The sequence below is a fragment of the Melanerpes formicivorus genome, unplaced genomic scaffold (assembly GCF_026170545.1).
Source record: "Melanerpes formicivorus ecotype bairdi unplaced genomic scaffold, bMelFor1.0.p_v2 SCAF_60, whole genome shotgun sequence".
In the NCBI taxonomy this organism is placed as follows: Eukaryota; Metazoa; Chordata; class Aves; order Piciformes; family Picidae; genus Melanerpes; species Melanerpes formicivorus.
This window is the reverse complement of record NW_027142412.1, coordinates 1,581,347-1,601,785: the sequence shown is the minus strand read 5'-3', so window position 1 is coordinate 1,601,785 and position 20,439 is coordinate 1,581,347. Positions and strand designations below refer to the sequence as shown.

The window sequence follows — 20,439 nt, the reverse complement described above, 5'->3', positions numbered from 1 at the left end:
CCCTTTTCGCTTTGCCATTAGTTTCTGTGGGACTCCTTATTTGTTTCTTTCTGCGCACCGCTTATTTATTTATTTCTGGCAAAGAGGAGGCTAACAAGTAGCTGGAAGCACTGGCCAATATTTAACTAAGATGGCTGGCCATCAGGTCCCTTTTGTTTGCTTGCAAATTAATCATCCAGCTCGCAGTCGGCGCCAGGGTAGATTTATCACACACAGAAGGGGGAATGAGGCGGCCGAAGGGAGACAAAGACTGTTCGCACCTTCCCGCTTTTGATCTTAGATTAGTGCAGCCTCCCTTCATAATACGAGTCTCCGGGGGGCTTCGCCGGGGAGGTCACTCGGAACTGGCGGAAGTTTGCACGCCATTAGCCAGACACTGAAATTGGAAATCATAAGCGGCAAACAATTTTATTTCTCTTCCCGCGGGCCGCTGCGCGCTGTGGGTGCCGAGCGCGGTGCAAGGTGCGGGGAAGGCTCGGAGGGCGGTAACGAGTCCGGGCGCTGCCGCGGCGCCGAGGGCGCGCTCCGGCAGGGCGGGCGCGGGGGTCGGGGCGAGGCGAGGCGGGGCGGGGAGCGGCTGCGCTTGTCCTGCGGGGGCCCGAGGGCAACTCCTGGTCCCCGGGAGAAAAACGGCGGCCCGGTTGGGGTAAATTGCGGTAAAGTTCTCGAAGCCGCCGGGCGTTTGTTGTGGGCTCTGTCACGGGGAAGACGTACAGTTTGAGGGTTCCCACCGCGGCTGAGGCAGGAGGCAGAGAACCGGTTGCGAGCAGAGGCTGCAGGAAAGACTCGCTCCCTCCGTTGATAACCAGACGCACAGCCCAGACGAGCGCCGTGCTGGTAGCCCAGCTCCTGGCTTCGTGAAACACATCAGATTTTTTTTCTCCCTCCCTATGTTTCCCCCCCCATCTTCTTAGAACGCATTACTCCCGCTTCCTTTCCTCCCTCCTCCTCCTCTTTTCTCCATCGACTCTCCCCCCTCACACCCTCCCCCCCCTCCCGACCAAAGGGGAGATATTTTGGTGAATGCAAAGCGATCCTAGACGCTGGTTACTACAGGGACTTCACCAAGCTGGCGCCAAGCGCTCTTAACCATGTGCGTCAAAAATGCAATGTTAGAAGAGCTAATCACTTTAGAGGTTCCGCTCCCATCTGCGCGCAGCCAGCGCCGAGCCCCCGCGCTCCCCCGCGCCGCTCCCCGAGGATTAGCTACCCCTCTTTAAAGTGTAGGGGGTGGGGGGGGCCGCGTCGGGAGATCCCCCAGGGAGAGATGGGGGGGGGGGGGGGAGGGGAGAATTATTCGGAACCTCTCAATTCTGGGATATTCGGCCGGACCCAAGCGTGGATGTCCCGTATCCTGCCTGCCCTTGGCTACCACGACACCCACCCCCAAAAGCCCCACGCTGTCACACACACACACACACACACGGTAATATTTCTGCCCACAAACTTCCCAAGCTGATCCTGCCCGGCTCTTCCCTCTGCGTAAGGTTGGCGCAGACCCACGCGTGATGCTTCCCCCGTGGAGTGGGGATGGTGGTTGGTTCCATGTGAGCCCGAGCAAGGGGGCAAAGCCGGCACTGGTTCCCCTTTCCCCCCTTCCTCCCCCCCCCCCCCCCCCCCCCGGCCCCGGCGCTGCCCCGGCCCGGGCGCAGGGAAAGCCGCAGCACTTCCCGTCTCCTCCCCGCACACCTCATGGAAGAGGAGGGGTGTGGGAGCGTAACCCTCTCGGCGCCGGTGCCAGCCGAGTGGCCTTAATCCTCCGCGCCAAAGAAAGAAAGAAAGAAAAAAATATCATTTTTTAAACATCACATTTTTCCAGTCTCACCCTCCGCCCCCTTCCCGACCCGCCGAGATTAGCAGCTGCCGGGCCCGGGGCTGAGCCGACTGTCGGCTCCCCCCCGGCCCTGCCGCAGCCTCCAGCCGCCCACCACAACAATAATACCGGCGACAGCGGACCCGAGCCGGGAGGGAGACCCGCCGAGCCCCCCTCGGAGCTAGCTCCCACCGCCCCGGGGCTCACCCCTACATTTGCGGTGGGGGACGGAAAGCGCCCACCTTTCGGCCTGGGCGTCTTGTCTTGTTTAAATAAAGCTGCTTTCAGGGGGCGGGGGGCAGAGCGAAGGGGTGCGGCGGGACCGAGGGGGACCCCAGCGGCTGCGGGGACCGCCGGCAGCCCGGGCTGGGTCCGGAGATCTGGGGGCGAAGTGGGGAGCGGAAGGGAAACCTGGGGTACGGGACAAATGTCGCAGTGCTCGGCCCGGCAGGAGGGGTACCCAGAAGTGGGGGGCACCCAGAGGTGAGGGACTTCCCCCCACACTCCACCATCACGCACCGAGCCCCCACAGCCCTGCAGCCTCCAGCTCGCCGAAGCGCGGCCGCAGCCGCCGCTTCGGAAGCTCCTGCCGGGGCCAGCAGCCGGAGGAGAACGCCCTGGAAATGCCCAGGCTGCCATCTCGCCGGGGCCGCGGGAGGCCAGGGCCGGGGCTTGGGGGTGGTGGAAGGAAAGGGGGGTCAGCAGCCCCCCGAACAACCCCCCCCATCCAGTTTAGAGGCGGGTGCTCCCGGCCGCCCTCCCCGGCGCTGCCTGCTCCCTCCCCTCTGATCATGTTGACATATTCACACGGCCCGGAGTACTAGTGATGCTTTGCTGCAGCGTTACAGTTTCCGACACCTTCTTTTTATAACTCGGCTCTGTCCCCCTTCCACTCGACCTGTCAAAACCACGCCTATGGAGCCACACAATTGGTCCGAAAGCGTCAAAGAGCCAATCAAGGAGGCTCCAGCTCCCTTGTAACCCACAACACATCCATACAATCTGGTGCACGCAGAGCACAGACTCACAGGGAATTCTCAGAGCTGAGAGGCTCCTTCTCCCTCTCTCTCTCTCTCTTTCTCTTTTCCTCTCTTTCTCCCCTCCCCTTTTTCTCTTCCTTTCTCTTTCCCTCTCTCTTTCTCCCTCTCTCCTTTGCTGGAGCGCTGCTGGAGGGGAGACAAGAGTGTAATTCTTGCAGGGTTTTTTGTTTTGTTTTGTTGGATTTTTTTTCTTTTTTTTCTTTTTTTTTTTTTTTAAAGGCAGAGCGAAAGAGAAAGAGAGGGGGGAAAAAATAAAAGAAAAGGAGGAGGGTGAAAGAAAGAAGAGATCCTGATGGCAATCAGGGCACCCTGACCAGCTCCTGCTTGGAGAAGGGGGGAAGGCGAGGCGGAAACGAGATTTCCCTACAAGTTTTTGCTGCTGGAGGTTGCTCAGGAGCCTTCCTCGGCCGGCGAGGGGGGGTGGGTTTGTTTGCTTCTCTCTGCTTTCCCTCCCTTCCCAGCCTCTGCTCCGCAGCCTGACCGTACGGAGGAAAGGTGGAGAGGTGGGGGGGAGGGGGGGGCAGAGAACCATCCACCCAAAAAGAAAACCCAGCTTCGAGCCGTCACCCTCCGCCACGAAAGAAGAGAAGAGGGATTGAGACTAAGAGAAAAAAAGAAGAAGGAAAAAAAAAAAGGACCTCGTCTTGTCCAACCCTTCAGCGGCAACAGGAGCAGACAGCGAAGAACCCGGTGGATTTTTTTTTTCCTCCCCCTTTCTTCGGCGTTTCTTTTCCAACGCAAGGACTTGAACTCAGGAAAAAAAAAAAAATAAATCACCAGAACCCAAACAAACAACAAACGCAGAGACTGAACACACACACAAAAAAAGCAAAGCTAATAATGAACAATCCTGTTAATCCGCTGTCCCGAGGGCTGGGGATGTGCCCCGGCTCGGGAAGTTGTAGGCTGTAGAAGTTCTGCTTCTTCCCCACGTACTGTTTAGATCTTGTTTCCCCCCACACCCTTATTTTTTTTCCCTTTTTTTTTTCTTTTTTCCTTTTTTTTTTTTTTTTTTTGGTGCTTTATTGCTGTTATTGTTATTATCTTAATTTTTCTTCTCCATGATATGCTGTTAGAAACCACTCCGGGACTACTCCAGCAGTAGGGAAGACCGAGGAGTGGAGTGGATGAATATACCGATGAGAGATCCAGTTATCCCTGGGACAAGCATGGCTTATCATCCTTTTTTACCTCACCGGGCACCGGACTTTGCCATGAGCGCTGTGCTGGGACATCAGCCTCCCTTCTTCCCGGCTCTGGCTTTGCCTCCCAACGGGGCGGCTGCCCTCTCTCTTCCCGGGGCTCTGGCTAAACCCATCATGGATCAGTTAGTGGGGGCTGCAGAGACTGGTATTCCCTTTTCTTCCCTGAGTCACCAGGCAGCAGCCCATCTGAGGCCTTTAAAAACTCTGGAACCAGAAGAAGAAGTGGAAGATGATCCGAAAGTGCATCTGGAAGCCAAAGAGCTTTGGGAGCAGTTCCATAAAAGAGGCACGGAGATGGTGATTACCAAATCGGGAAGGTAGGTCTGGGCAGGGGGTTCGTGCCTTTCTTTTTCTCCTCTCTTCCCCCCACCCCTCAGTCTCCGCACCTCACCAGGCTGCTCCAGAGCGAGCCTCTTTCACGGCTACATTCCCCATAAAGCTTCTTTCTCCTGGAATTATGGAAAGTTTCAGGCAGCTGAAGATTGAGCCCATCTCGGGCACCACGCTGCATGAAATGCTCAACCAGGAACCGGCCCTTCTCAGCATGAGCGTGTGCAGGGGCGAGAGGGTCCCTTCATGGTTCAGCAACTTAATACTTCTGGAGAAGGCTGGTAGCAGAAAGAAAAGAATTTGGGGTTGGAGAAGGGACTGGCCTGATTTTGCAGCCTTGCTAACGCGTAGGTTTTGTTCCTTAAGAGAGAGAATAGAGGGCATAAAGGAAAACACTGTTTGGGGCGGCGGATCGCTGCTGGTAGAGCTGCAGGAGGGCAGATGGGTTCGGTTTCTCGGTTTCTTCTCCTGTGCCCCTTTCTGCTGAATTCTAGGTGCACAAATTTGCACAGATGTACAGAAAGCTGACCAAAAAAAGAAGAGCTTCTGGTGCTGCAGCCGCTGGTGCGGTGGCAAGCGAGGGGTTTGTAGCCTGTCCCCGGATTTATGTAACCTTCACGTGGGAATGAATGAACACACACAGCACATCCACGCTCGGCACTTGGCTTTTTCATGGCTGTACCCGCCTGAAATCCCTCCTTGACACCCGTGCTCTTTAACAGCTCTGCTTATTGCTGGCATGACACGCAGGGAGCAAACCCCCTTCGCCCCCGGCCTGGATTTTGGGGTTTGTTTGGCTTTTTTTGGTTTTCCCCGAGAGAGAGAGAGAGAGAGAGGGAGAGACTCTCTTAGTAACCTCCCAAACAATTCCCATGTAATTTGCCTGGAGAATCACTCGAGGAAGCCACTCCTGAAAAGTCTTAGATGGCCTTCAGCCGCCTTGCTGGAGCTTCACCTCCTTGCAGAGCACCAGTTGCAGGCTACAAGGCTTAGGGAAAAAAAAATCCTGAGAACGGCAAGGGGGTGGAAAAAAAAAATTCTCTCGCCCATTTTACTGCTTTCCCGAAGTTTTTCCCTGTTAATTGTGGTCAAAAGTTATTTTGCACGAAAGCCTCGGCGAGCATTAAGAGCTCTTACATGTTGCAAAGTCATGTGTTTCCTTTTAAGCTGAGATCGCTGAATGCCAACCGCTCGATATAATAAACAGCAAATTTGTGGTATCCTGTTGCAGTTTGGAGCTGGACTTGGAGGGGAGCGGGGTTTGCAGGGAGCCTTTTGGGTCATCCCGGGGAGCTCTGGGGAACTGGGATGGCCACGGCACCCTGCCCTCACTTGGAGGGGTTTTCTTCTCCTTTGCAAAGTGAAAACGTCCCCTCTGCCCTCCTCGGCCGTTAGAATAATGCGGGGTCTGAATTTTATCGGGGTGCGATCTGTTCCCATTTCTTTGTTTAGGAGGCGAAAAGGGAAATAATGAGAGATCCGAGAGCCCCAAGTGAGGCTTTGCAATTTAGGAATGGCAGAGAGTAGGCGCCTGCTGATTTGTAGGGAGCACGGATCTCTCTCATCCCCGGGACCATTTTCTCCTGAAACTTTTGAGCCTTCGGAAAACCTTTTCGCTGAGGGTGGGGGGAAGGCTTTGTGCTGGGGCGGGGGGGAAACGACACAAGACCTTTCCTTCTGAGGGCCGAAGTGATTGTTCCGTAGACGCGTTGCCGAGATTCAAGAGCTTATATAAACGCTGTAATTAATTTTGGTTTATTTTCGTCTTGTCTTTTCTTTACCACCACCCTCCCCTCCCCCCCCCCCTCCCCCCTTCCCTTCTTTGCCCATAGGAGAATGTTTCCTCCATTTAAAGTGAGATGCACTGGACTGGATAAAAAGGCCAAGTACATTTTATTGATGGATATTGTGGCGGCTGATGATTGTAGGTACAAATTCCATAATTCCCGGTGGATGGTAGCCGGCAAAGCTGACCCTGAAATGCCAAAGAGAATGTACATCCACCCGGACAGCCCGGCCACCGGCGAACAATGGATGTCCAAAGTCGTCACCTTTCACAAGCTGAAGCTCACTAACAACATCTCTGACAAGCACGGATTTGTGAGTGCCTTTTACACCTTCCTTTGCCCCCACTACCCCCAGTTCCTCTCCCTGGCTGCCCGGTAAGAGCAGTGGGTCCCGGCCGAGAAGAGCACAGCAGCTGCTCGGCCAGGGCCGTGCCCACAGCCCCTGTTGCAGCTACCACCGGCAGCCCAAATGAGGGGGGAAAGGAGATAAATCCACCTCCAACTAGGCCAGGATGTATCTGGCCAGTTTAGAATAGTCCTTGATTATTTTTTTCTCTGTTGCTGAGGTCGAGATTAAGCACTTGAATTTATTCCTTAACCTCTCAGTGCCATTCAGATGAGTTTAGAGTAGATAGAAAGTAGCTTCAGGAATTTCTTTCCAGCAGAGCACAGCCCAGTGGTTCTCAGACCTGTGCTGACTTTGTATCGCTATCTACTTATTTTTAATAAAGTCTATCACACTTTTTTATGCATAGGGAAATGATCTACATGTGTGTATAAAGGGTTTAAAGGCCTAAGAATGCAAACATTTAAATATATATTAATCTGGATAATGTAAAGCAAGCCAGAGTGAAAATAAACAGGGACCAAAATTAGAGGTCAAGTTGCCCATTCATGTCTACCCATTCCTTTACATTTACTGGGTGTGCAGAGATAAAAACTTACCCTAAGAGTGAAATCAAACAAACCTTGCTGATAAGTGTTCTGGCGATCCTCTGCCATTTCTCTCTCTTCCTGGGAAAGCCTCCCGCCACTGGGCCAGGGGCTGCTGGTGGTAGCTGCAGTCAGGGGATCTCTAATGTGCTGAAGATTGCATTTACTGCCTGTGATTTGATTAGATGATACATTTTGATTTTTATTTCTCTTTCCTTTTGCCTTTCTCAAAAGGCCTTAAGTGGATTGGGGCAAGCAATTAGACCTGGCCATGGCTCTGGTGGTGATGTTGCTTGTTGTAGCTGCTGCTGCTCCTCTACTTCATTTTCATTTATTATTATTTTTTTCCGTGATGAAATCAAAAGACACTTTCATTATTTAATAAATAAATAAAACCCCAAACATGAGAAGCCTAAAGAGCTTCCCCAGCCCTGCTAGAAGAACTTTGCTGGGATTTTACGTTCCCCCACCCCCGACCCCTTTGCCCCGGGAGGTCCAGTGATGATCCTAACCCCGGTGAGCTGGAGCTGTCAGTGCTTTTTGTTGGATGCTGCAATGCGTGTGCGTGTGTTTGGAGTGTGCTCGGCGGGGAGGAGGAGTGAGGGGAGGCAGGAGAGGGAAGGCAAATTAGGAGGAGAAAGTGTGGATAGCCGGGGAAGTGCGAGGCAGGGGGTGCTGCTCCAGCTGACCATCTTCTTTCCCCTTCTCTGCCCCCTCTGCTGCCGGCCGCTGTTTTCCCCCTACACAACCGCATTCCAGACCATTTTAAACTCCATGCACAAGTACCAGCCCCGGTTCCACATCGTCCGAGCCAACGATATCCTCAAGCTTCCCTACAGCACGTTCCGGACCTACGTTTTCCCGGAGACTGAATTCATTGCAGTGACCGCATACCAGAATGATAAGGTAAGGAGATTAAGGAAGGATTTGTTTTACGTCTTTTGGCTTTTAAGAGAGGTTTTACTCTGCATTGTTCCCTTAAAAATCACGAAACCCATCCCGCTCCTCTCTCTTCTTTCCTTGCTTTCCCCCCAAAATCTCCTTGATCCAACTTTGGGAAGGCGCCGGGGAGGGGTTCGGGCGCTCTCCAAACACCAACCTCGGGGAAAGCAATTAAAAGAGAGGACCGTTCAGGGATTTTTTAGCTCCTGGTATGGGGAAAGAGATAGAAAGGAGTGGGGATCGTTCCTTTTGGTGTGGATTTAATCTAAGAGGCACCAGAAAACAAAACAGAACAACAAAACCAAACCAAACACAAATCGTTTCTGTGTGTTGAAAGATAAAGTGGGGAGGGAGGGAGGGAGGGAGAGAAACGGGGCTAGAGATTTTGTAATTCTTCCTGGCCTTTGTGCTGTGTTTTAGCTCCTTTAACAGCAATTGGCAATAAGGCCAGAGCCCACGTCTGGTTCCTATTATTATAATATTATGATTTTTTAAAATATATATATTTTTTTTTTTCCAATCCAGCAGTGCTTTATTTTGTATGTCTGTGTGTGCAGAAATGTGCAGAACTCTGCTCTGGTCAGAGAGGGGTATCTCACTTATGTAGCTGGAAGGTCTGAGAGAGCCAGGGTGAGAAAGTTTCGCAGCGCCGCAGCCACTTGCCTTTCCATTTCGGCTGGTTTATTGTCACTTGCGACTAAGGTGGGAGAGTTGGGAGAGTGGCAAATGGTGAATTTATGGTAATTAAGTCAAGTGGAAGGAAGTGGAGGAGTCAAAAATAAGGTGGACTTTGATTTTTTCCTTTCTTTCTTTCTTTCTCTTCTTTTTTTTTCCCCCCCTGTCTATAACTTTGTGAGCGCTCAGCATTCAGCGCAGAGAGTCTGGACGTGCAGCGCCTGTTCGCTGCAGCTTCCCTGTGCCTCTCTCTGTCCCCTTCCATCCTTCACTATCAATAATGGAGGGGAGAAAAGGAAGGATCTGCACCCCTCTGCCCCGGGTTTCCGAAAAGCTACTTCTCCCTCGGGGCTCAGGCTCTTTTCCTCTCTTTTTACGGCCGGGTGCTTGCAAGGAAATGGAAAGAAAATGAGCGTGCAGAGAGTAGACTTTGCTTTGAGACTTATCAGCAGGGCTGTTCGTCCCGGTCTATCAGCTGGGGTTGGCTTGGTTGAAGGACAGAAAGGAGCATATTTGCCTGATTGCCATGAAATTTGCCTGGGAAGCGGCGTGCGGGAGCGGCAGGGAGCCCTCGGCTCCGGCTCTGCGGGAGTGGGTCAGAAGGCATGGCCGGGATCACCTGGATTAAAAGTCCTGCTGGTTTTTAGCAGTGGGTTTTCCTGCTCTTTTCCTGCTCCTCCGTGTACTGCTGGGGGATGAGTTAACTCTGCGGCTGGAGCCGGTCCTGCCTGGCGTTCAGCCCCAAGTTGGGGCTTTGATCTTCGGGATTCTGCTCTGCTCTCGAACTGGAGGGACCAAGGCTGGGAGTGGGGGGAGGGGGGGGGGCAGGGGTCAGGCAGCATCCCTGCCTCCATTCTCTTCGCTTTCACCCTATTATAGCGGGGCTAGGTTTGGAATCTACCTCTGCCCACTGTAGGTGCAGACGCAGGGAGATGTAGTGTGCCCCCCACCATCCCTCCACACTCAGCCATTCCGTGATAACCTGAATCCCAAGAAAAGCCCCAAACACTACCAAAAAACTTATGTACCCCTCAAAAAACCCCAAACCAACTTCCCCTCCCCCCCCCCAAAGAAAAAAATCCCAAACCAACCGAAAACGAAAAAAAAAACCCAACAAAAAAAAACCCCCAAACCAACCAAGCAGCTCCTGGCACCCCCAGCACCCCAACTCACACACACACCCAGAGCATAATGCGATTATATAAAGTATTTTATTATAGCAAGGGGGTGGGCATGATTCCTTTGCGGTTTAATTATGGCATTTAAAGAGTTTTAAGCCCAGGCATAACTTGCAGGGATCGCATTGCACGGCTAAAGTAATTCCGATGCGGTGGCAGCAACACGGGGCTCCTTGCTTGCCACCACAGCCCGGGTCACTGGCCAGCCCTGCCGAGGGGATTGGGTACGAGACGGCTTGGGCAAACACAGAGATTCGCCCCCCAAAGCAGGGACCTTTCCTTTCTGCTCTGTCCTGCACCCTGCCGGGGTCCTGCCAGTGCTGGCACAACTGGGGAGGACATGGTTTTGCTGCTGGTTTCAAATACCAAATCTTTGTATTTCTGCCCCAACCTCCTTGCCTACTTTTTTTTGTTGTTGTTGTTCTCCACCCCACAGATCACTCAATTAAAAATTGACAACAACCCGTTCGCCAAAGGGTTTCGAGACACTGGGAATGGAAGGAGGGAAAAAAGGTGAGTCTGGATGGATTACCTATAGGCACCTCGTTTGGGTCTGGTTGTGTAAAGCTCAGAACACAAGCAGAGGTCAAAACCACCTCGCCTGGCCTCCAAACCACTCAGTCCCCCTCCCACCCCCCCCACCCCGCCAAATTGACGAGGATCTTGTCCTTAGTAACACCAAACTGAATGGTGTGGCAATTCTTTCCTGCTTCTTTTGACATCATGGGATGGTGGGACACCGAGGAAATATCAGTGGAGGAAGAAGTTTTCCTTCAGGTTTTGTGAGGAATTATGACTTTAAATTTTCCCTGGGAGCTGGGGGGGGGAAAGGAGAAGCGAGGAGCTGGCTGCCGGTTGAATCTCCTCTGGCATTTTCCTGGGGATTGGATGGAAAAGTCTGAAGTGTAGAGGAGAAATGTATAAATAAACTGTTTTGACAGAGGTGTCTTGTGAATATGGAAATAATTAATGACAGACAATGCTGCAGTCTTAGTGGTTTTTTTTTCCCCCCCAAAAGAAAAGCAGCAGGACAGAGTTTGTGCCCCAGGTAGACAGATGGACTGAACTGATTTTAGTGGAACTAATTTTTATTATGAATAATATTGGAGAATGGAGAGAAAGAGATTGTTTTTTTTCCCCCCCTCCCCTTTGGTAGGGAATGTCTTTATTTCGGTTTGGTTTCTTTTTTATACAGCAGGCAGGATATTTTAGCCATTTGCACTCAGGTTTAGATAATGAATGAATCTGTCTCTTGCACTCAGGATTAGATAATGAACAAATCTCTCTCTTCCTCTTTTTAACTCCAAGAAAAAAAAAAAGAAATTAAAAAGAGAAGTTAAAACAAGAGGCCTTTCTCCCTGCCCAGCACACACTCACACACACACACACACACACACCCCAGCTCCTCTTGTCCATCAGTGTGAAAATAAAGCCAACGCTGCAGCCACAGGACGGAAATGATTTCTAATTTCTCTCTAAATATAAATAGATTTTTTTTTTTACTCCGGGTTAATTGTTGGTGAAAAGATTACATAAAGTGCCTAACAAAATAACCACTTCCTAGCGATCTTAGCAACCATTAAGATGGCTCATATCTCTGGAACATCCTCGCCTTTTAAAAGCTAATCTCCAGGGAATTCTTCCCTCTCCCTCCGCCCCTTGTCTTTAATATCTGCCCTTGCTGAGGAGCTGCTCACCGCTTCCAAGAAATCTCCTCTCATTAGCAGCCAAGTCCTGCCTGCCAGAAACGCCTTCCCCCCCCTCCAGGGGACCTGGGCCCTTCGTTCTCCTGCCCCAGCCAGTCCCAAATCACAGCTCAAGGAGGGGCTGGAGAAGGGATGGGGGGGATGTCTCGGGGGTGGGGTGGTGTATTTGGAGGAGGGGGTGCTGGGGTCTGCTTGCCCAGCGGGTGCATGTGCCCGCAGGAAGCAGCTGACCCTGCAGTCCATGAGGGTGTACGACGAGAGGCAAAAGAAGGAAAACCCCACCTCGGACGAGTCCTCCAACGAGCAGACAGCCTTCAAGTGCTTCGCCCAGTCCTCCTGCCCTACCGTACCTGCCGTCGGCACCTCCAGCCTCAAAGGTGAGAGCTGCGGGCCCCAGACACCCCTCCGCCGCACCCCTCCCCCTCCGGGGATAGCCTAGGTGCCTGCTCTGTGAGGGGATGGACCCCAGCCTGCACTGCTGCCCTCTGGCACAGGCCTCCTTTCCCTCCTTTCCCTCCTTTCCTTCCTTTGTATTTCCTTCTTTTTTCTGCTTTCTCCCTTGGCTCTGTTCTTGTCCCTCTCTTTCCTCTCAGATCTTTCTGTTCTTTCTTTTTCTTTCCCTCCTACCTCTTGGTCCTTCTTGCTGTTTTTGTCTTTTTCTTTCCTTCTTTAGCAATTCTTTCCATCTTTTCCATCTTTCTTCTCTTCTTTCCCTCTTTTCCTGTTTTCTTTCTCTCACTCTCCTTTGTGCTTGCTTTCTTTTTCTCTTTCCTTCTCCCTCTTTTTTTCCTGCCTCATTCTCTCTTTCTCTCTGCCCTCCTCACTCTTCCTCCCCCTCTCTTTTCCCTCCGTCTCCCTCACCCCGAAGCCTCCCTCTCCTCTTTCTGCACATTCATCCCTCCCCTCCTTGGTTCAGAAAGGAGCCAGCTCCAAGTCAAGGGAGCAAAGACAGACCACGGGGCAAAAGTTCAGAACTGGAGTCACTCCATTAATATTCCTCACTGAATCTGCTATTAGAGGAAGGATCTTTCCCCTGGATACAGTCCCGAACTTTGTTATAGAAAAGTCACCCTGGGTTTCTGTTGGTGTGGGGTTGGGAGCTGTCTGCAGCTCTCTCCCATGTATTAATCCATCCCGGGGCTGGGGGGTGGGGGGCGCAGAGGGAGGAGGAAACAACCTCTTTTTTGTTGTTACTTCACTCGTTTGTTTAAAGTCCTGCCGAGCTGAGGGGAGGGGAACTGGGAGGGGACCCGAAAAACGAACCAGAGCTTCGTACCTGGGGCGCTGAAATTAGGAGATGAAGTGCAGAGGAATCCAGCAAAGCCCTGCATACATTTGTGGAGGAGGAGGAGGAGGAGGAGGAGGAGGCGGGGGGGTCCAGGGGATGATGGAGGTGTGTATGTATTTATGCGTGTATGAGTGAGTGTGTTAAGAGTTTGCCCATCACAAGGGATGGAAATTCTGGAGAAGTTCTTAGAAGAGGCATCCCCAAGGCCATCCAATTCCAGCCCTTGACACCTTGTCGCCTCTGTCACAACCAAGGGACCCCAGGGGTGGGTGTCCCCCCCGGAGACCAGCCCCTGGCCCCAGGCCCTCCCCGGGATGTGTTTGATGGGGAGGATCGTCGCCAGGTTTGCTCTGCTGTGTAAAACTCAGGTTGGCCGGGGTGGGACAGGCGGTGGGAGCAGAGGAGGAGTATTTATTTATATAATAACCAGAAAAAGGAAGTACTTCCATGTAAATCTCTGGCTGGCCAGGAAGCCTCTCTGCCTTCTCTCTCAGCTCGAGGTGGGATTTTTAGAGACGTGTGGTGCCGGATCCCAGCCCCGGGCTGCCTTTATCTTGCAGATCTCTGTCCCAGCGAAGGAGACAGCGACGCGGACAGCAAAGATGATCCCTTGCTAGAAGCCAACGAGTCGGGCAAAATCAGCACGACCACCGGCACCACCCCAGCACCGGCCAGTTCCGCCTCGGCCGCGGGAGACGACCCCCGGGAGAAGGGGGGCAGCCCCTCCAAAAGCCACTTTTTCCCCAGTGACTCGGCGGGAAGTCGGAGCCGAGAGAGGACGGAGAAAGCCCCTCCGGACTCCAGGCACAGCCCGGCTACTATCTCTTCCAGTACCCGAGGGGGAAGCTTGAGCGGCGAGGAACTGAAAAGCCCCCTCAGGGATGGTCCTAAAGTGGATGAAAACCGGCTGCTGGGGAAGGAGCCCTTCGCCCCCCTGACGGTGCAGACCGACAGCACAGCCCACCTGAGCCAGGGACACTTGCAAAACCTCGGCTTCCCCCCTGCCCTGGCAGGCCAGCAGTTCTTCAACCCGCTGGGGAATGGGCACCCGCTGCTGCTGCACCCCGGGCAGTTCGCCATGGGGGGGGCTTTCTCCGGGATGGCCGCGGGAATGGGGCCGCTGCTTGCCACCGTCTCCGGGGCATCTGCCGGTGTCTCGGGACTGGACAACACGGTGATGGCCACGGCGGCGGCCCAGGGACTCTCGGGAGCATCGGCGGCTGCTTTGCCTTTCCATCTGCAGCAGCACGTTCTGGCTTCTCAGGTACCGCATTCCACCCCTCCCCAGTCCCGGGGAGCATCCCCTTGTAGCCCCCCCTCTGCAGGCTTCCCCCAGGCCCGCCCGGCTCTCTCTGCAGGGTTTAGGGGAAAGGCAGGGGTGGGAAAGCCCCGGGAGGGTTGAGGGAGTGACCCAGCTTGAACTCCTGGAGCTCTTCCATGTGCTCTCTGGGGCACTGTGCTGGGATCAGGCATCCGTTCCCCCTTCACAGGAGAGTCCGAGGGCTCCCCGCGGTGTGGGGTGAATTGCAGCCTGCGGGAGCAGAGCCGTTGCGGAGAAAAGCGACGTGGTGGGGGGAGGGAGGGAGATGCGCAGGGTTGCCCTGGGGTGGGGCGGGGGAAAGTGTGTGTAGCTGTACCTGTGGGGGCAGCGTTTGCGCCAGCGAAAGAAAATCTCTCAGAAGAGGAGAGCGGGGCAGGGACAACATGGCTCTTATCTCATTTCACCCTCGCTGGGCCACGACCCTCCCAGCAGGAAGGGATCTGTGCAGGACAGAGCCTGGGGGGGCGGGTGGTTTTGGTTCCACACGAGGAGGACAGGCCTCCGTCTTCTCCAGTGGGCAGCAGCAGCTTGGCCAGTTCTCCCACGGGTGTGTGCACGGGAAGGCTGTGGTGCGGAGGTGTTCAGGCCAGTAACCCTTTCCTTTCTCTTTCCTCCCCCACCTCAGGGCCTGGCTATGTCTCCCTTCGGAAGCCTCTTTCCGTACCCCTATACCTACATGGCAGCGGCCGCCGCCGCCTCCAGCGCCGCCTCCAGCTCGGTGCACCGGCACCCCTTCCTCAGCGCCGTCCGTCCCCGGCTCCGCTACAGCCCCTACCCGCTGCCCGTCCCGTTGCCTGACGGCAGCAGCCTCCTCACCACAGCCCTGCCCGGCCTGGCTACCGGCTCCGGAGAGGGCAAACCCGGGGGGTTAACTACCAGCCCCGGTTCCGTACCCCTGGACTCCGCCTCGGACCTCACCAGCCGCTCGTCCACCCTCTCCTCCGGTTCTGTCTCACTCTCCCCCAAATTGGGAGCAGACAAGGAGGCGGCAACCAGTGAACTGCAAAACATCCAGCGCCTGGTCAGTGGGCTCGACCCTAAACAGGACAGATCCCGCAGCGGCTCCCCGTAAAACCCCCCGGCCTCCGGGACCTCATTTCAAATCAGTCTGGCAGTGCACTTTGTTTGAAAGAAACCACATCCTCCACCCACCACTTGGGTTTTTTTAATCCCCCCCCACCTCTTTTGTTTTGATCCCCCCCCCTTCCATTTTATTTTATGTTGGTTTTTTTTTTACTATGAAATCCCCCAGCGTTGTGCTTTCAAATTTATCAACCAAAAGGTATTGGGGGAAACAGAGGGGGGGGGTGAGGATTGGGAGAAGGTCCGGGACTGGGGTAGAGAGGAGTTGAGGTGGGAGGGAGCCAGGTCAGAGGCTTTCTTGCAGGAGGTTGTGGTGTCCTCCCTTATTTTCTTTTTCTTTTTTTTTTTTCCTCTAATGTATATATTTAAAGAAAAGGAAAAAAAAAAATAAGAAAAAAAAAAAAAAACCAAAATGCAAGAGAAAAAAAAAAAAAGGAAAAAGAAGAAAAAAACCCTAAAGAATTCCAAACCTAAAAGCAAAAATAAACCAAACAAAATCAAAAGAACGTCGGAATAAAAAAAAAATAATAATAATAATAAGTAAGAGAAGTGATTTTTTTTTTTTGTTTTGGTTCTTTCCAGAAGCAAAGTTAAGTTACTCAACTCTTCAACAGTTGTTTCCTGGGTGGGTTGTTAATGACACCCACCCCCTCCCCGCGCTCCTCCACACCCCCCCCCCCCCCCCCCCCCCCCCTTTAGTCAATATTAAGGGAAGCTGTGTGCTTAAAACGCTCTTTGTGATGTCGGAGAGCCAGGCGGTGGCTTTTGGGGTTTGTTTTGGGCTTGAGGTTTTGTTTTTTTGCATGTTCCATAGTAGTCTGCTTTGGTCTTTTTTGTTTTGTTTCGTTGTGTTTGGTTGTTTTTTTTTTTTTGGGGGGGGGGTGAGGTGTGTTATATATGTGTTTTATTTTTCCCAGTTTAGGTGGGGGGGTTTTGTCGTTTGTTTCTTCGCGCTCATTGGCAACCCCGGCGGGAGGAAAAAAAAACAACCCCCAAACCATTATTCAAACGATTATTGACTAATCATTAAAAAATAACCCAACAAAAATAAGACCCTGATCCCTCTACCTAAAAGATCCTCCCTGTAGCAACATGAGTAAGAAATGTAGCTGGAAAGGAAGGTTGGGGGGGGGGGGGGGGGGGGGGAAACAGCGAATTTATTTTATCTAAATACCCCCTGCACCCCCACCCCCCACCCCGCTCCGTAGCTCGATTGTAGGTTGGTCACAGCTTTCCCCTCTTTAATTGTATATGCAATAACAAGGTTTAAGCATAACTGAGAAGAAGAGAAGAGCGGACACTATTATTAAAACAAAGTATTTATGTAATTATTTGATAACTCCTGTAAATACGTGGAATATGAATACTCGAAATTAAACTTTAATTTATTGACATTGTACATATCTCTGTAAATATGATTGCAGCTGTCTTTTATTTTCTTGCTCTCTTTCTTCTTTTCTTTCTCTCTTTCTTCTTTTCTTTCTCTCTTTCTTCTTTTCTTTCTCTCTTTCTTCTTTTCTTTCTCTCTTTCTTCTTTCTGTTTCTTCTTTTTCTTTTTTCCCTTCCCCGTTTTTTTTTTCGTCTGCTGGTTTTATTTTTAGTCGTTTTCATTTCAAAGTGGTTAATTCCTTTAAACATATCCTCCCCCCTTCCCCGTCCCGTCCCGTTCCACACCCCCCCCCCCCCCCCCACCAGACCCAGAGGAGAAATACCCCTCGCTTATTAAATCGGAATTCACCCCCAGAAAAAACCTGACCTCGGCCTTTTGTAAAGGAGCCGAATGCAGAGGAGGTTAAAAAAAAAAAGCAAAGGCAAAGCAGAAACAAATCGAATTAATCGAGGATCTCAAAGGAAAAGATGAATAAAAGAAAAATCAAAAGCGATGTGCCATGGTAGCTTTTAATCCACGATTATTATTATTATCATTATCATTATTTTTCCGGTGTTCAAAGTGTTGCTTTCCACATAAAACATCCACAAGGACAAAACTCCGTGCGTTATTTACGTGACAACAGGCTTCTCCAGTGGCTCGAGAGAGGAAAAACAAAGCTAAACGAAACGAAGATTCTAGGCCTTTTTGGGGTTTTATTTTTTTTCCCCCCTTTTAACTTTGTACTATTTTTCTTGCCCCCCGTTTTCTTGGTGTATCGATCAACCGACCCCACGACGGAGTTTTAACTACTGTGCTTATTGTTGTCTTTGTTTGAGTGAGTGCGTTATTTTCTTGGCTCGAAAGTCAGGTGCTCAAGAGCTGGTTCAAAGGAAGACAAAACAAAACAAAACAACAACAATATGAAGGTATATTATTTTGTGTTATATAAATGTTGAGAAGGTCTTTGCTATTTTTCCCCCCTCCCCTCCCTGTAATTATTATTATTAATTTTTTTTTTCTTTCCCCTTTAAAAAAAAAACAACAAAAAAAAAGTCACTGAAGTTTCAATAAATTTTTATTGAAATGTCTTGGGTGTCTTGTGAAATAACTTCACCCCCAACCCTCCCGACGGCTCCTGGGAGGATGGATGGATGGAGAGCTTGGAAGATAAACATCCCTCTCCAACCTTTCTTCTCCACCCTCTTTCCACTATTACAGTATTTCTCCTGGAAGGAGCTAGCCCGAACCAGTCGGAATGGGCTCGTTAGCATTGGTGGTGGGGAAGGAGGAGGTTTAAGCGAGTTGTTTAATGTTCCTTTTCCCGTCTTTACCCCTCTGGCTTTTAAAGTCGATCCAGAGGCTACTAAGTCACCTCTTTTAATGGAACGATATTAAGTGGCGTTTGAAAAGTTAATGAGGAAGGCTCAGCGATGCTTTTATCTGTCATAAATTAATAACGCAAAAAGTGAAGAATTAGAGAATAGATCGGTTTAAATTTTAATGCCGAGCCCTCCTCCAAAGTTTCCAGGTAAAAAGTGCTCGGGAGTTGATGGTGTTGCTGGGATCGTTTTCCCTCCAGTTCGGGCAGAAGAATGGGCTTTTCCAGTTAGTGATCACCTGGAAATACATGGTGGGTTGCTGGTTTGTTTGGGTTTTGTTTGTTTGTTTGCTTGTTTGGAATCGCCCCTTCTCACCCTTGGGCTGATCGCTGAGGTTAAGCTAGAAAGTAGCTGGAACGGGGACAGGCATCCAAGATGGACCAGTGGCCTGGGAGGTCAGTGAGAAGCAAGCTGAAGAGAGCTGGCAGCCCTTTCTTGTTCCTCTGCCAGTCCACGAGCACACCCCAAAGCAGAACATATATATTTCTCCTTGTTAAAAGAGATTTTTCCCCTCCTCTCTCCCTTCAACAGTTAGGGGCCGTATGTTGGAAAGTGATTCATCCTCCGCCAGTAATAAATATTATAGGGATGCACTTCCAGCCCCTATCCTGGTTTACATCCCGCTGCCCTCGGCCCCCGGCTCCTGCGCCGGCAAGATAAAGACATTCTGGGGGTGAAACTGCCGAGAAAGCTTCCCCTCCATCACAATTTTTTAACAATCTATGGCTAGTTCCCCTCTATAAACATCAAGCTCTGCTCAAGTCTCCTTCGTGAGGGGAGGGGATCATTCCCGTTTCAGCTTGCGGGCCTCTTTGTGTTTTAAATCCACAGGGAAAGATTTGGGCTGAGCGTTTTTTCTTCTCTCCTCCTTTTCCACTACACCCCGCCTCCCCCTCCTCCCCCCTCCCCAACCTCGGATGGCCCAAGGTGATGGCTGCTGGAAATGTCACTTTAGCTGATATTCTTCTGAGCCGGCCTGGGCAAGTGGAAGGGAGGGTGCTTTTAGGGATAGAGGTGGCGTCGGGTCAAAAATTAAACACAAATTAAAACACAAATCCAGCCCCATAACCGGACAGACTCAGCCAGCCTTCGGGCTGCTGCCCTGCAAGCCACATTTCCACCCGACTCCCACCCGGAGCGAGTGGGAGCTGGGGCTGCCCCGGCAGAGGGGGGACCCCAGCCCTGGGGTCGGGGAGGAGCAGAGCAAGGGGGCCGAACGCAGCCAGTCTCTTCGGGCGATAAAACCATCCTGCTCTTCAACTTTGTCTTCTGCTCCCAGCTCTGGCCTTAGTGGAGTGTGTGTTACAGACCACCCCCCAGACTTCTAGCTTTCATTTATTTGGCTTCAGGAATGATGAGGGGACCTCTGTCTATTTCTCCCCCAAACTGCTAGTCACTCAAATCTCTCTTTACAGAGGGAGAGAGGTTACGATTTGCGCGGGGGAGGAGAAAGATTTTCGTGGCCGGCGAGGAAACTCGCTGCTGATGTTTAGAGGAAAGCAAACACCCCCTAATCCCCCCCTCTCCTCGCTTTCCTGCCAGCTCAGAAGCCTTTCCACAGGCCGGGCAGGCACCAGCCCCGCGGCGCTTCACAAACAGAGATCACCATTTCTTTGTATTTTATTTTAAGGGCGCACTGATTGATTTAACCCACTCCCCCCATCCCCCCTCCTCCCTCCCCATCTCCTTTTTCTTTCCACGGGCCTAACGCTGACCTCCCCCCTCGCCATGCCCTTGCAAGAAATCCGTGTACCGCAGGTGTAACTCTGACTTGCAAATGGCTTTATCTCTTGTGTATCTTATTTGTATATAGTAACGTTAATGAGTAACTCCTGTGGCGCTGGTGGATGGAGGTAAACAGCGAGCAATCTCTCTGGATTATCCTGTCTATTACTCACCTGGCGCCTGTCTTGATATCCTCAATGGTTTTATGGCTGATGCAGGCGACCCGGCGCTGGGTGTGTGGGGGTTTGTCCGGCGGCAGGGCTTGTGGGGGGAAGCTGGCGGAGGGGGGGTCCGGTGGGGCGCCGGCGCCATCTCTCGGGCAGCCCCAGCAATGCGGAGCAACCCCTAATGGGGACCTATGGGAAGGGGATAGGGCTCCCACCCGGTGTGACTGGGGGGGGGGACGACGGACGACGACGGCACGCTAGTACCACCCCCTCCCCATCCCAGACCCCCAGTGCGGCAGGATTTACTGGGAACGTGGTTTTATCCACGGGAGTTTTAGCCCCGAGTCCCCCCCAGAATGGGGCTGGAGCCGGCTCTGTCAACCCGGGGTGGGGAGGGGGTCACCAGAACCACAGCATCCCGAGTCGGGGTGGGGTAAACATTCCAAACACCCCCGGGGGAGTTGGGGACGACACCCAGACACCCCGGCAACGCTG

The 20,439-nt window shown here is 52.1% G+C and overlaps 1 protein-coding gene and 1 long non-coding RNA gene across 3 annotated transcripts; one reads left to right on the top strand and one right to left on the bottom strand.

Annotated features, from left to right (window-relative positions):
• Nucleotides 1-382: 382 nt before the first annotated feature.
• On the bottom strand, nt 383-1,614 carry LOC137452951 (uncharacterized). The gene is made up of 2 exons (XR_010990211.1): nt 1,424-1,614; nt 383-853 (listed from the first exon to the last, which is right to left on the bottom strand). It is a non-coding gene; the product is annotated as an uncharacterized lncRNA (long non-coding RNA).
• A 1,141-nt stretch (nt 1,615-2,755) lies between these two features.
• On the top strand, nt 2,756-17,761 carry TBX3 (T-box transcription factor 3). Of its 2 annotated transcripts, none has more exons than XM_068161792.1 (7): nt 2,756-4,375; nt 6,221-6,488; nt 7,868-8,014; nt 10,340-10,416; nt 11,829-11,986; nt 13,458-14,161; nt 14,844-17,761. In XM_068161792.1, the coding sequence occupies exons 1-7, from the start codon at nt 3,981-3,983 to the stop codon at nt 15,288-15,290; spliced, it is 2,196 nt and encodes a 731-aa protein (XP_068017893.1). In that variant the 5' UTR covers nt 2,756-3,980; the 3' UTR covers nt 15,291-17,761. The 2 variants fall into 2 exon arrangements, with proteins under 2 accessions (XP_068017893.1, XP_068017894.1); XM_068161793.1 differs by lacking the exon at nt 2,756-4,375 and adding an exon at nt 5,615-5,811.
• The last annotated feature ends 2,678 nt before the right edge of the window (nt 17,762-20,439 follow it).